Raw genomic sequence first — 13,578 nt, forward strand, 5'->3', positions numbered from 1 at the left:
TTGTGCAAAACTTTGCCTCAAGCAGTTGATATCAAGATCTCGATGAAGATAAACAGAATGTTTAGTATTTAACCATTCCGTTTTTTTCTGGGAGACATTTCCCTCATGTCAGTGTCCTGTTCCTGAAAATCGGTTTGTCTTCAAGGTCATTGTACACCAGGCTGTCAAAGGGCAATAGAAATGGTCATTGCTCTGAGAGCAGCAGATCTGCAAACCCAAATGGAATCTGCTGATTGATTTATTTATTTACTCTTTTCCGTAGTGATCCAGACTAAAAATCTACTGATGTATTTTTTTTTTTTGCTAGAGTGGAGATGTTTTTAATTTTCAATTTGTTTAAAATATGCGAAGGTGTCGTAGGACAAATGCTTTGTCAGCAACCTGTCCTTTTTTAAATTTGTTTTTGTTCCTTTGATTTTAATAGTTCAGTCTTTATCATGTCAGTTTTATGAATTCTGAAAATGATTCAGTAAAAATGCAATGTAAAGGTACCATATTGTAAAAGTGAGCGTTTCATGTATCCTTTTTTATTATAAAGCCCGTAGACGTGTTATATAAATACTGTGGAAGTATCAAAGCACTGAATACACAGACACATGTACACAGCCCGTATTCCGAAACTGTGCTTTCAAACGAGCCGTCAGGAGTCCTGTATGGTTGTGATGTCACAACTTTATTATATATAGGTAAAGTGCTGCTGTTTTCATTCCCTGGCTGCAATGACAATGCAGAGGCTGCAGATGCTTATGACCCAGACACAGTAAATAATCAGAGAAGTCTGGACTTTTTCAGGAGGGGGACTTAAAGAGACAGGCTCTAAACAGATAGTTTCAGACAAAGGGGGAATTCAGGTATATTTAGACAGACAGTATCAGAAAAAAAGGATGTGCATTTTGAACATTAAAGCATGCAAACATAATAGAAACCCAACTCAAAATTATTAACCTGAAATGGTCACAATATGTCCCCTTTAAATGCTTTATTTCAATACTTGAACAATTTGATGAAATGAAGTGAACACTGGCAGAAGAAAACCCAAATTGAAATGGGCTATAGTGATGCCAGCCCAGATATTAGTCAGGCACATCATTAAACCCCTAATGGCTGCCCCTAGGCACAAAAGAACCCAGGCTGTCCTTTTAAGAACAGATACAAGGGAGTTCATTAACAGAAAACAAAGAGGTCCAGTCAGTGAGAGTGAGAGACTGACTGAGAGATGAAGTGAGAGGTACTGTTCCCCCTTCCATTCTTCTCCTCCATCACCCCCTCCACTTTGCCCCTGGTGAGGCAGTGCCTCTCACCGCAGAACCCACCAGCACTCTTTCCAGACGAGGCTCCTATCAGGCCAATGAAACCTGATCCAGGGCTGCTAATGGAGCCAGTGAAGTACCACTGGTTGAAAAATCCATGTGTGATCAATATCCCTGGCTCCCCGACCTCCATACATACATGCAGTACAGTACATGCAGAAGTATCATATTGAAGTGGTGCATCGTAGGGTGCACCCTATGACTCACTCTAACAAGATTGCTTATGATATAGTTGGTTATATGGGAAAAAAGGGACTGATGCCTGGGAGAAAACCATTTGCATTGTTTTATTGATAAACAAACCTCATTTTTCTCGCATTTGTTTAAAAGCAGCAGGTTCCAGAGGCACTTATGTGAGAATTACTATATAATCTGTTATTATCGTTTTTGTTGCCATGGGAGGTGTTCCCTAATGGCAGTGGTTTGCTCAGAGTGGAGCCTTAACTATGGCTGAAAAGCCCACTGTTTCTCCTGTCTTTGTTCTTTTCCAGTGGGAAAACACATTCTTGATTCAATTTCCAGTAAGGCATGGTCATTGTCCCTGATTATGGTAGATAAGAAAGCACAAATGTCAAAAAAAAAAAAATGAATTGCTGTTTGCCCTGTTCAAACTCAGTTTTCATCGATGGTCTTGGTGAGAGGAGACCCAGTCTGACTGATTTTAAATTACCTGTATGACTGACTTATTCTTAAACCCTGCATGCTTTTATACCATATTTTCAGTAAAGAATGATTGCTGACATAATATTGTACCAATTTGTAAAGATGCACTGTAACCAGTGCCCGATTAAGCTGTGGAAAGCAAAAAAGACATTGTTGTTTTTTTTTATTTTTATTGATGAGTACAAGGTGGACAGGAAATACTCTGAGGTGTTTATGAGGGTGAGTTACAAGTTATGAGGAAGCCTGGACCTGCTGAATAGGACACAGACTGGCCGGACTCTCAGTTCAGTTAAAGCTTCTTCACATAAACTACACTCAAACCGTTTTGTATGTTGCTTTTTTAAGATCTAAAAGTATATGCTTACATATTCCATGTATATGTAACCATATGCTTTTCTGTCTCCTATAGGATAGTACACCAGTGGCTTTTCAGTACATTCATTTAGGAATTTACATTTCATTATTTGTTATTTATTTATTTAATGATCATTTTAAAAGTGGATTGTTTTTATTTTTGGCATGGAAATCGAATGATGTTGTTGAATGAACCGTTTGCTGTCATATCTGGGAAGTAGTGCACTACTGCAGTTCTTTCTTAGGATTCTCAGCAGCTCTCCCATTTCCAGTGTTTGTCATCCCTGTAAAACGCCAGTATGTATATTTATTTATTTTAATTTGCGGGAACATGTGTGATGACGTGAAGGGGTATTGATGTAGGTTCTCACAGAGACGGGGAGAGGGGGGGGGGGCATTATAATTGAATTGTGAATCAACTGGCAAGTCAGCCCTTAACACCGCCCCCTTCAGCTGTCGTCGCACTCCGGCTCTTTACAATGCAACGCCCATAGCCAGAGATAGAGAGGAAGAAGTGAGTGAGTGAGAAAGAACGAGGAAAAGAGGGAGTGTGTGTACATGTTTCGGGGAAGGAGAGAGGCAAAGAGAAAGATAAGTTAGGAGTAGAATAAACTGAATCGGGTTTTTTTTTTATTATTGCGAGAGGACAGGTTAAAAAAAAAAACAACACACCGGGGCAGCAGAATTGACCGGGGCGCCAAAGGGAGAGAAGATTTTCCTTTATATTGTGTTTTTTTTTTGGAGCCGTTAGAATAAAAAGAGGGACGCGGCGTCATTAATTCACAGTGGTCTGATGGTCATGACGGCAGCTGTCGATATGAAACCGACGTTAACAATCATAAAGGCTGAAAAGATGGATGGTGAGTAACACAACTCTTCTGTGAGAGCTTGACAGTTAACACGAGACTAACATCACTCCTGAGTGTTTCCTTGTAACGTAGCCGGCTGCCGGCAGATTACGTTGATGCTGACTGTGATCTTTCTCGGTGATTAGATGCGCTGAGAGGGACATAACGCCCTGAACGTATCTCAATGAGAAGACGCTGTCGATTGCTCAAGATTTGGACGCACGCAACTCTTAAAAATGCAATCACGCCACAGGCTCTCCAGTCACGCAATAGCCTACTATAACCAGCGTGTGTTTCCTATGTTTATTGAATGAATCAGACTCTAACCTGCGTGCCTTTTATAACTAATGATATGTGTGTGTGTGTGTGTGTGTGTGTGTGTGTAAACAAGGGCCAACATTAAAAGTTATTTTTACATATGTAGACACATCCGAAAAGTAGACCTAGACTTAATGATGTCATGTTGGCAAATAACTGTAACACAACATAGTCACAAAAATGTTTAATTCAAACACAACATATTATTTTCCCAGTGTTTAATATTCTTCCATGTAGTTGACACACTTTCAGACACACACTCAAACTAATTGCTTTGCCAGATTTCCTTTTACATGTATCCTCAAGCAGCTGTGTATGTCAAGTTTTGTCATATACTGTAGGACATTTGTTGCTCAAATTGACTTATCAATGCATGCTTTGTAGTTTTGATCTACTCTCTCTCTTCCTGCTTTGATCTCACTGGGAATTCTGCCTCTCTCTTCCATCTAAACACTAATCTCTGACCCTATATTCAGTGCCATACTGGGAGGGCCAAGGCATTCTGCACAGCCGGCAGCCGGCATTGGGAGGCAGGCAGCAGTGCCTAATCACTGCCCTCCCCACCAACCCTGCTGTCTTCTCTCCCTTCCTCCTCTACCTCCCCCTCCTCCGCAGCGGTTGAAACTGACTTTCCAGAGGGAAGGAGAGGCAGGCTGAGGTGATGAATCTGCAGTGCTGAGGCTTGCCTCTCTGACCTCACTGCGTGGAAGACTTGGTTTGCTCCAGGGGTAGTCCGGGGCATACAGGGAAGCCCACAAATGTGAGCTCTGTTTGGGTTCAAACCTTTGTGTGGTTTAGCTTCTCTCTTTTTTTCACAGAGAGTGATGTTCCACATGGTGGCATGTTTGGATAATTTGCATTTAGCAGCTTTTACATTAATGCATCCCCTGTGCTTTTGCAGCTCAGGTGGTGTTGAGCCTGTTAGTAAGGCAGCAAGCATTGATGCATCATGGAAATTTGATACTAATTGCCAGTCTTGACCCACTAAGGGGGCTGTGACTCACCACATTAACCACCTTCTCCTCACCGTCAATACCTGCAGAGCACATACACTTCTCACAAACTCGCATAAAAAGTGCTGACAGCTGCAGTTAAGTTGCCAAGGAGTAGCGCTATCTTGCAAAACCATTTTGCAATGCTCACGCTCTTGCTTGGGTGCACTTGGTTCAGGCTGAGGCTGCCAAGGAGCAGCTCACAACTTCACACAAACACCTCTTTTTTTCACCTCTTTCTCACACACACACACACACACACACACACACACACACACACACACACACACACACACACACACACACACACACACACACACACTGACTAGCTCTATACAAAACCAGAATGCATTTGTTGATTTGTTGCATTTGTGAAAGCAGCAGCTGTCCCAGTGGACATGGCTGCATAGCTTGTCACAAGCAAGCACATAGCTATGGCCTTACTGTAAAGAGGCTGTTTTTTGTTCTTTCTCCAACACCTGCAACCACATACTGTACATGCATACATACCCACTAATAGGTTTAAGTGACTTCAGCCCACCTTACTTTATTGTTTGTATTCCTTTGCGATGAAAGTGCAGCCAGTGTCGGCTTACCCACGCCTGTCCTTGGGTAATTCCTTTCAAAGTGCTCACACTGTGCCAGGGTCAGAGGTGCACCCAAACAAGGCATATACAGTACCACAAAGCTTTCATTCCTCCAGCTATAGTAGCTGGTCCATTCCTGACACAGCACACTTACTTCAATGTTACCGAGACCATGGTAGCTTATTATTGAAAGCATCATGTAGCCATAATAAAACAGTTGGCTCTACAGAAACAAGTTTGAAAGATAGCAGAGGGCATTACTTATCTGGGAAGGTGTTGGATTGTGAAATTACAGTACAGACATGAAAGTACAAGTACTCTTGTATCACTGATGTTCTTATTGAGTGTTAAAGTTTTCCCAAGTAGCATACTTCTGAGGTCATCCAAGTAGATGTAATATTCAAGAGAGTTGTCAATCATTTACAATACAAGGAGGAGTTGTTCCACTTTAGACTTGAGTGAATCGTCCCTCTTTTCCTTTGCTTCTCTGTTCGTCAGGCCTGAAGGTTGAGGTTCAGTGACTGACAGGAATGTTTGTGAGCATGCCCTGCTGGGTGGCATGCATGGAGGCATAGAAGGAGCTTGAGTGGGAGGCTCACTTTTATCTGATCAAAACGCTGCTGTTTGTTACAACTGGTGGGCCTAATGCTTCTCCTGAGAGCCCTTATAAGGCATCTTGTTCCATGCCCGCCACATGCACTATGCACACAAGAACATACAAGCCATGCCACACGAATGGCTCTTAGAAAGGCTTCACTGATTTTCATTTCCAAGGTGCCTCCCATGTTGGTTTGGTGCGGAGAGGGATAGCTTGTGTCAGAAGAGAGGGTTTTACATAAGCTTCAGGTTTTTGCCTCGGTGTGTTTGTGTCAGCACTCCTTCAGTAGCGCGGTGTAATATATGCCAATGTTTGAGTATGTGTTGCTGCCTGGCAGCTGTGCAAACACTGTTTGGGTGATCCAGGCTTCTCTTGATGTGGTCTGTCAATGAATCAGGCCAAACAGAGCAAACGGGTCCATTTTTCATCTGATGTGCGCTGTGTCAAACTGAGGACAATATGGTTTGCCTGATCAAAACTTGATTAGTCAGTCCGGTGTTCAGTGTATCACCCAAATGTCATTAGCTAATGTTTGACCAGGCCATGTCTGTGCCTAGAGGGCAACTGATACCAGCTTACTCAATGGGCCTCCCTGTGCTGGTCAACATATTGGGCGGATACAAGTAAAGTAGCTTTCTGCAAGTTCCACAATGGCCTAGTCTTTTTATTCCTGCATTGCCCAGTGATGCCACTATTACATCAGATGGGTTATCCCCTTCATTCATGTGTTTCAGTTATTGCTTCTTCATTCAGCCCATTATCTGCTGTTTTGCCCATATAAACATAAAACCATTATACTGTGTGGGTCCTATCTCAACGCTTCCGTACGCGCCTTAATCTTTGCTTATAAAGCTTAGTCATAAAGCTAGGCGTGTTAGCACCAGATACAGCAGTCTGCTAAATAGTAAGCATATGGTGAGAGAAGGGGGGGGGGGGGGTGGAGAAATAGAGGCCTTCCAAGGTGTGGCGTATATGATGCTAGTAAAGTCCTCGTTATGTTCAAAAATAGAAAGAGAGATTGAATTAATTGGAGTGCTTGTCCTTGGAATCAGTCTTAAAAAGCTTCTCAATTTACTCACATTCCAAAAAAAAGCCCACAACCTAAACAAAGGAAATATGCTCCTTGGCTTGGGAAATAAAGCATTAACAAGCTTTTTTTTTTTTTTTATATGTAACGGACAACTTTTTTTCAATCATTCACCCACCCACCCACTCACACACAATTCCTCCTCAAGTGTTCCTCCCCCTCCTTTCCCTTTCTTTCTAAGTCTGTTTTCAATGTCTTTCTGTTGGCCACATGGCATGCTCTCACGACACCTTGATGTGGTGTGTTGTGAGTTCCTGGTGAGTGCACTTTGTCCCATCCCCAGTCATTCCTTGCTTGTAATCCCTGAGTCATGGCATTAGACGCCTACTGCACCCCACGGTGGCTGTCCGACTGCGTGTCTGCTTGGCTAACTTTCTGGTCTCTGTTAGCACAGGCGTCTCCCCTCCCTACATTACCAGTGTGGCTGTGAACCCTAACTGGCCTGATACTACCCCAAAATGGCTCCACAACCTCCCACGCATCTAAACATCTTCATGAGTGCTTACTTTTTTGTGTGTCCTCTTGCTCTCTTTTTGTTTTATAGTTCCACATTTAGGAGCAGTGTTTCCTATAATGGGACGGAAACTGGGCTAGTTTAGAAACATGCCTGCTTTGAGAATCAGTCCAGTGCCCTGAAATATAGTGGATTTGTTTCATCGCAGATGTTCAGCTGTCCTCAACGGGACCATGTCACTCATTTTGTTAAGTGTATGTTCCAGATTTTCTTCGCTTGTTTTCTGTTTTGTCTGCATTTGCTGCATGCCACCTGTTTTTGGAGTCAGTGTGCTGCTTTTGTAATCAGGTGAACAAATGGGGCACAGCCACAGACTTTATGTATATCAGACCTACAGCATCAGACTTTTATTGATTAATTGGCCTGCTAGAGCAAAGGAAGATAAAGAAGGGTGTGTTTGCGGGGGCGGCTGGCTCTGCTGTGTAGTCTGTGAGTTTGTGGCGCTCATGATGAGTTGGGCCTCAGTGACGCAGTCAAATGGGAGGCACATGTGTTCAGGCAGCCGTGAAGGAGGTCGAGGAATGGGATTCTAAGTAAGTAGTGTAAGTTTTTAGGCTGCCTCTGGAGTTTAGCTACGAGAGTAACAGCACCTGGATTCCATTGTCCACTTAGGCTGCCCTCCCTAGTAGCTGCATGTTTTACATAGAATGAGTTGCCTTTTCTGAATATGCCTGCTGTTGACCAACATATACTGAACATATTGAGAACTTGACTTTGACAAGAAATGTCATTGTGATGGTGGAAAATTATCTTTTGGATTTTTCATAAATGCTCATTAGAGTTGCTCTGGTTTTAGGCCTGAAACGTGTGATCTATGCATAGTTACAGGGTAACAGTGAGAAATTTTGAGTCATGGAGTAGGAATTTAACAAGATGTGATCATTTCTTTCATCATGACCAGTCACATTGTCACATGAATTAGCATGATATCCCCTGAAGTCCAGTCATTCTTTTATGGAATGAGTCACAGTGTCTGTGCATGCTTGTCTGTGTACTACTGTGTGTCTAAAAGAAAGAAAGAGAAACAGAGAAAGGAAGATGGAGAAGACCTGATGATAATGAGTTTACACAACTGCAATGGTACGCGTATGTTTTGGAAATCACTTCCATCTCTTGTTGCAAAACACTGAGTCGTTACTTTCCAGTTATCATATCGCGGTTTACATCTTTTCAAGTAGCTAAGTCAGCCAAAGCTGAGGTGTTTCACGGCGTCATGAAAAATAACTTTCATATCTTAAGTAAGTTAAATGAAGAAGAGATGTAGCCAGATGTGTGGTGTTTTATTCTCCTATTAGCCATGGAGCCTATGCTGAGCTTAAAATAGAAGGGTAAGTCATCGTCCTGAGCTGAAACCATTTTGCACTTAGACCACAAGTCATTTTTGGTTGCATTAGAGGAAAACAAGAAAGCTGTGAGAAGCACATTAGCGATTGTAAAACAGAGGTGGAATGTGAGGCATGCAACATGAAAACACTGTGGTCTGGGGGGAATTTATTTATCAAGTATCCATCTGTCGCCCATAACTTGCCTTCAAACAAGCAACAAGCCCCTCTATATGTGTGATGTATAATTAGAGCCAGTCACTACAAGACTTACATGCATGTGTTGCACAAAAGAACTGCCGAGCAATGAACAATTTCATCAATGTGTGTGCGTGCGTGTGACTGTATGCCGTCCCGCATAAGTCAGACTTATACTGTATCAGGAACCTGGTTGTGGGATGTATCAGTTTGGACTATAAATGGGCCAGGCACCATGTTTTGTGGAAAAAATGCAACACAGAGAGTAAACTGTTTGTCAGATTTGTCATGTGTTTAGTTTAACGCCTAAACAGTTCCCCCAGAGCATCCCCTGTCTGTTTACAACAGGGACGGAGCATGGGAGGGCAGCTAGCCTGCATACAGCTAGGCTAGCACCACCTGCACTCTCCAATACAGTGCTTGCCTGTCAGTTCCCCTTTCTCACCACTATGTCTAATACTGATGTATAAACCAAGACAGTCATAACCTTTAGGACTGAGTAGTGCTTTCATTATAAATATTTAACATATATGGAGGTCATGGAAAACCTCTAAGTTTGTGTGAGATTTGTCAGATATCTGCTGCCTGTGTAGGGCTTTAGAGCATGCTGGGTTTTAGCTTTTCCCAATATTATGTGTCTGCCTTCTCAAAGTAATAGAGAACTTTAAGGTTGTGCAATGGGCTGTTGGGAGAGGTACATTACTGTTGCTCAACCTTTGATGCTTGAGGCACCTAAAAAAACAGGCCTTTTCACACTATTAAAGATCACAGAGCAACAAAGCTTGTAGGCAGTTAAATAAGACCCAAGGAGCCAAATCCTGCTGAAAGGGCCTTGTCTATGTTTCACTCGTTCATCTGGAAAGGAAAGAATTCCCATCAAGCTTTTAGTAAAAATAAGTTTAGCGTCTGTTGGCGATGGCATGTATCATTTCAAACTCAGAGGTAATGTCATATCAAGTGCTTAGACTTTGGCATAAACAGAAGAGTTAATGCACTTTCACATCACAAGCTAATATGATTTGAGAGAGGGAGTAGGAGAAAGAAAGACAGCAAGGCAGCCATGGGGATATTAGTCTCACTTATAGTCTGCTTCAGTAGCCGATATGTCTATGGTGGTGATGATCTGGACAATTCTAGTTTCATGGCCAAAGACAGATGTCAGCAGTAGTGGCCTAGTCCCATACAGCTGCTTTACACCACCACAGAATTGTGCTTCAAGAGGGCAGCCAGAAGCCAGTGGTGGAGACCTAAGAATAAAATGAGTGTTTCAGCACTGTTGTATGTGATGGCGGGATGGTCCTGGTTTTGTGCATGGGACCTTTTCTGGTTAACACTGTTCTGTGCTGGTCTGGAACAGGCTTGGGTCTAGGTCTGGTCTGGCTTCTTCACGTTGGTTTGAGCCAGGCCTACACATCTATTTCTGGTCCTTGGCATTGAGATGGAAATCTAAACAGCGGAGCGGCTGGCTGAACAAGCGGCCCTCTCAAAACCAGACTGCCACCCCGTCCTCCTCCTCTTTCCTTACTGCAGCCCTCAGCCTCCACTTTATCACCCTGTGGAGCTGAATGGGCTCCCTTCATGTTGGTCGGGTTTATGACCCTGCGTTCTCAGGCCAGGGGTCGAGATACGGATCTGCATCAAAGACTTTCTCAGATACCACTGTCATTTCTGGTCTGCTGTCTGTAGACTGGTAGGCCTTATAGAGGCGAGTAGAATCCCTTGGCAAGTAGCCACGACCTTTGACTTGTGACCCCGCTGATATTTACATGTATGTATGCATGTAAGTAGGGATATTCAGGAAGGGTATGACCCTCACCTGAACCCACAACTCACCTCAACTCCCACAGCAAGTGGAAACGTAGCCACAGGAAATGGACTATTTTGCTGATTTAAAAAAAGCCCACCATACATTCAGCTACAGAAGGGGGAGACATTAATTACCACATGCTTTGACACTGAGAACTATTCGACCCGAAAGTGTTTCACTTTTCAAAAACCTAGTTTTGAATAGCCTTTTAGCCGTCATCCTCATTTTATTTCTATGTTTATATTTTTTCACAGCCGAATCTTTTCCACACGCCAACACACACCCACTCATTTATAAACTCTATCGGGCTATTTATAGCTCAATCACATGATAGAGAGCATATTGTCCCTTATTTGTTGGGTCTGGTTGCCTGCTCTGCTTGTATCGTTGCATCATTCTGAGTGGAGGCAAAGTCCAGTCTTTATGAATGAACCGCCAGAGGCTGGGAGATGGCACTGATCCCACTGTGATGTCACTCCAGAGACAAGGAAAAGAGAGGGAGCATTATGAGACCTTCCATTCATTCTTCTGTGTGACTGTCTTTCTCTCTCTCTCTCTGTCTCTCTTGCTCTCTCTCTATTTCTCTCTCTATTTCTCTCTCCCTGCTGCGCTCACCCCCAGCTCTCTTGTCCTGTGATGGGCTCATATTACAAGCCAGTGAGTCATCCCACCTCCCCTTACTCACCCCTCACCCACCAGGGATGCTCCCATGCTATCATCCGAAGCCTTGCCCTGCCCTGCCCTGCCCAGCCCAGCCCTGTCTGTTCCAGTTCCATAGACTTTGGCCCCAGTCGCAAAAATCCCAATTTCACGCCCACGCTCTGGCGCACAGGCGAAGAAGGCTGCTAATTTGGTTCATGTGCATATGTGCGTTCACATGTGTGTCAGTTCAACAGCCTAAGATCCCAAACAGAACCTCCATCTAAGGTTGGGTTGGGGTTTGGTCGCAGGGGCAGGGCAGTGAAGGTGCACAGTTTCTCAGTGAGAATCCCTGGGGGGGGGGGGGGGGGGGTATGGTTGTCGCACTTAGCAGCCTGTCCATTACTCATATAATGGCAAGAGGGGAGTAGCTAATCAATACCTTTTACGGTACATCCAGACTAAACATCAGTCTCACTTCATCAGGGATTCTTAGAATAGATGGAGTTTATATTCTACATCATTAGGAGAAATTGGTTTGATTTCATACTTTTTACACCAGATACTCTTTTTACTCTTGTTAGTGAAATGCCATAATGCCGCCTGTGATTTACACCCACTCCCACATTTTGTGAGCTAAGTGGATGGGAATCATTTTGCGGACAGACCCACACCATCTAATGTGGAAAGTGATGACTTGCGGATGCTCTAACTCTCAGTACATACTGAGAATTCTGTATCTAATGGGACTCACAGGCATTGAAATCCTATCAGGACTTCATTTACTAGAGATTGTCTAGATCCAAGCTCGCCTCTCTTGCTAATGGATGCACACTGCACATTAGCTCTGCCGCAGATAACTTTCATATGGATCGTTCATAATGGAGGCTGCTCTATTATCGCCGCACTTTTAGATCTTTTGTTTTGCCGTTCAGACTTGCTTTGATCTTTTCTTTATGTTTTTGAGATTTTAGTTCACAAAAATACAATAAAGCAACGTACTTACACACGTTTACAATATCTTCGTAGAAACGGCTGCAAAGATATTTATTTTCATTTTTAAAAGGATAAACAAAAATCCCTCTTCAAACTCATTTTAAACAAGATAATTAAGCAATTCAAAATAAAAACAAAATAAATTATAGAAATTGCATTTGTTTTTTTAATTGAATGGATTTTCTCTATAATCATGGTCCACATATTTCTCTCTTTGTGCCTAATGGCAGTTCTCATGCACAATGGTGGTGTTGAATGTCTTTGAATGTCTTGAGGATTTAGTGCTAAAGTGGATTTGAGTCTGTGTCGGCAAGCACAGGCTGAGGCCGGGTTGATACAAGCGATAGAAGGAGGGGCATAAACAGTTCGAAAGTGCAGACAAACTCCACTCGATCCAGCTTAAATAAACTGCCACATTTTAGCCCTGCCTTCACATCAAAGCACAGACTGTCTGAGCCCCAGTCCCATCTCAGTTTGCAGCCTTTTGCAGCATGTACGTTTTTACACTACCAACACTCCTTAAAAACTCTGCTGCAAGGGGGAACTTGTACACAAAGACGGCTCACTCAGGTGTAACTTTTTGTTTGTTCACCCAGTGTAACATAGAGCAATATATCACAGGCCTTATTGAATTACATAAAGAAGCAAAGAGCTCTTGTCTGTCCTCTATCTCTGGCCTGTTGCGAGGTTTCTTTCTTTATAGACAGAAAATAAAGGGGGGGGGGCAAAGACAGAAAAAAGAAACCTAGATGCCTAATTTTACAAACAGCCAGACAGACATGGTTACATGGGTGAAGGAGGGACAGCTGCTGTGCATTCCAGATGAGGTTGAGACTTCAGCGAGTGGTGAAAACAAGCATGAACTGTATGTTGCCCCAGTGCACTGCTGGCAGATAAAACCACAAGCCAGCCGAGATGTCAGAGCATCTGGGTTCGACGAATAGCAGTCCTCTGAGAGGAGTAACACAACTTTTCCTCATCATTATTTTTCCTTCATGCCAAGTTATTTGTGATCTGATATTTAATATTTTTAATTACGTGCAATAAAGACAGACAAGGGGGAAAGACATGCTGCAAAAAATCAAAGCCTGATTGAGACCTAATTATGTATGCACCTTAAACTGCTGAAATAAAGAAAATAATAATACATTGAACTGATAAAGTGCTTTTCTGGATACCCAAAGATGTTATACAAAGAACAATAGCGTAACAAAGTTTTGCCTCACACACTTTACCCCCCAAGTTGGTTAGACAAGATAATGCCATTATATACTGCGGACTCTAATATATCATGTGTGTCTTAGTTGTGTAAATGAGTGTGGGCGTTTTACAGATTGAATGATAA

The 13,578-nt window shown here is 42.9% G+C and overlaps 1 protein-coding gene across 3 annotated transcripts in view; it reads left to right on the top strand.

Annotated features, from left to right (window-relative positions):
* Positions 1-13,578, top strand: part of ets1 (v-ets avian erythroblastosis virus E26 oncogene homolog 1) — a 38,499-nt gene that overhangs the window by 11,234 nt on the left and 13,687 nt on the right. The window contains exon 1 of one of the 3 annotated variants that reach the window (XM_083913396.1): positions 2,863-3,187. The exons of the other annotated variants lie outside the window; for them this stretch is intronic. Coding sequence (XP_083769522.1) covers positions 3,121-3,187 — 67 coding nt within the window. The 5' untranslated portion in view covers positions 2,863-3,120. Of the gene's footprint in view, positions 1-2,862; positions 3,188-13,578 lie in introns of those variants that run through there. 3 annotated transcript variants of the gene reach the window in all.

This window comes from Echiichthys vipera, assembly GCF_963691815.1.
Source record: "Echiichthys vipera genome assembly, chromosome: 5".
Taxonomy (NCBI): domain Eukaryota; kingdom Metazoa; phylum Chordata; class Actinopteri; order Perciformes; family Trachinidae; genus Echiichthys; species Echiichthys vipera.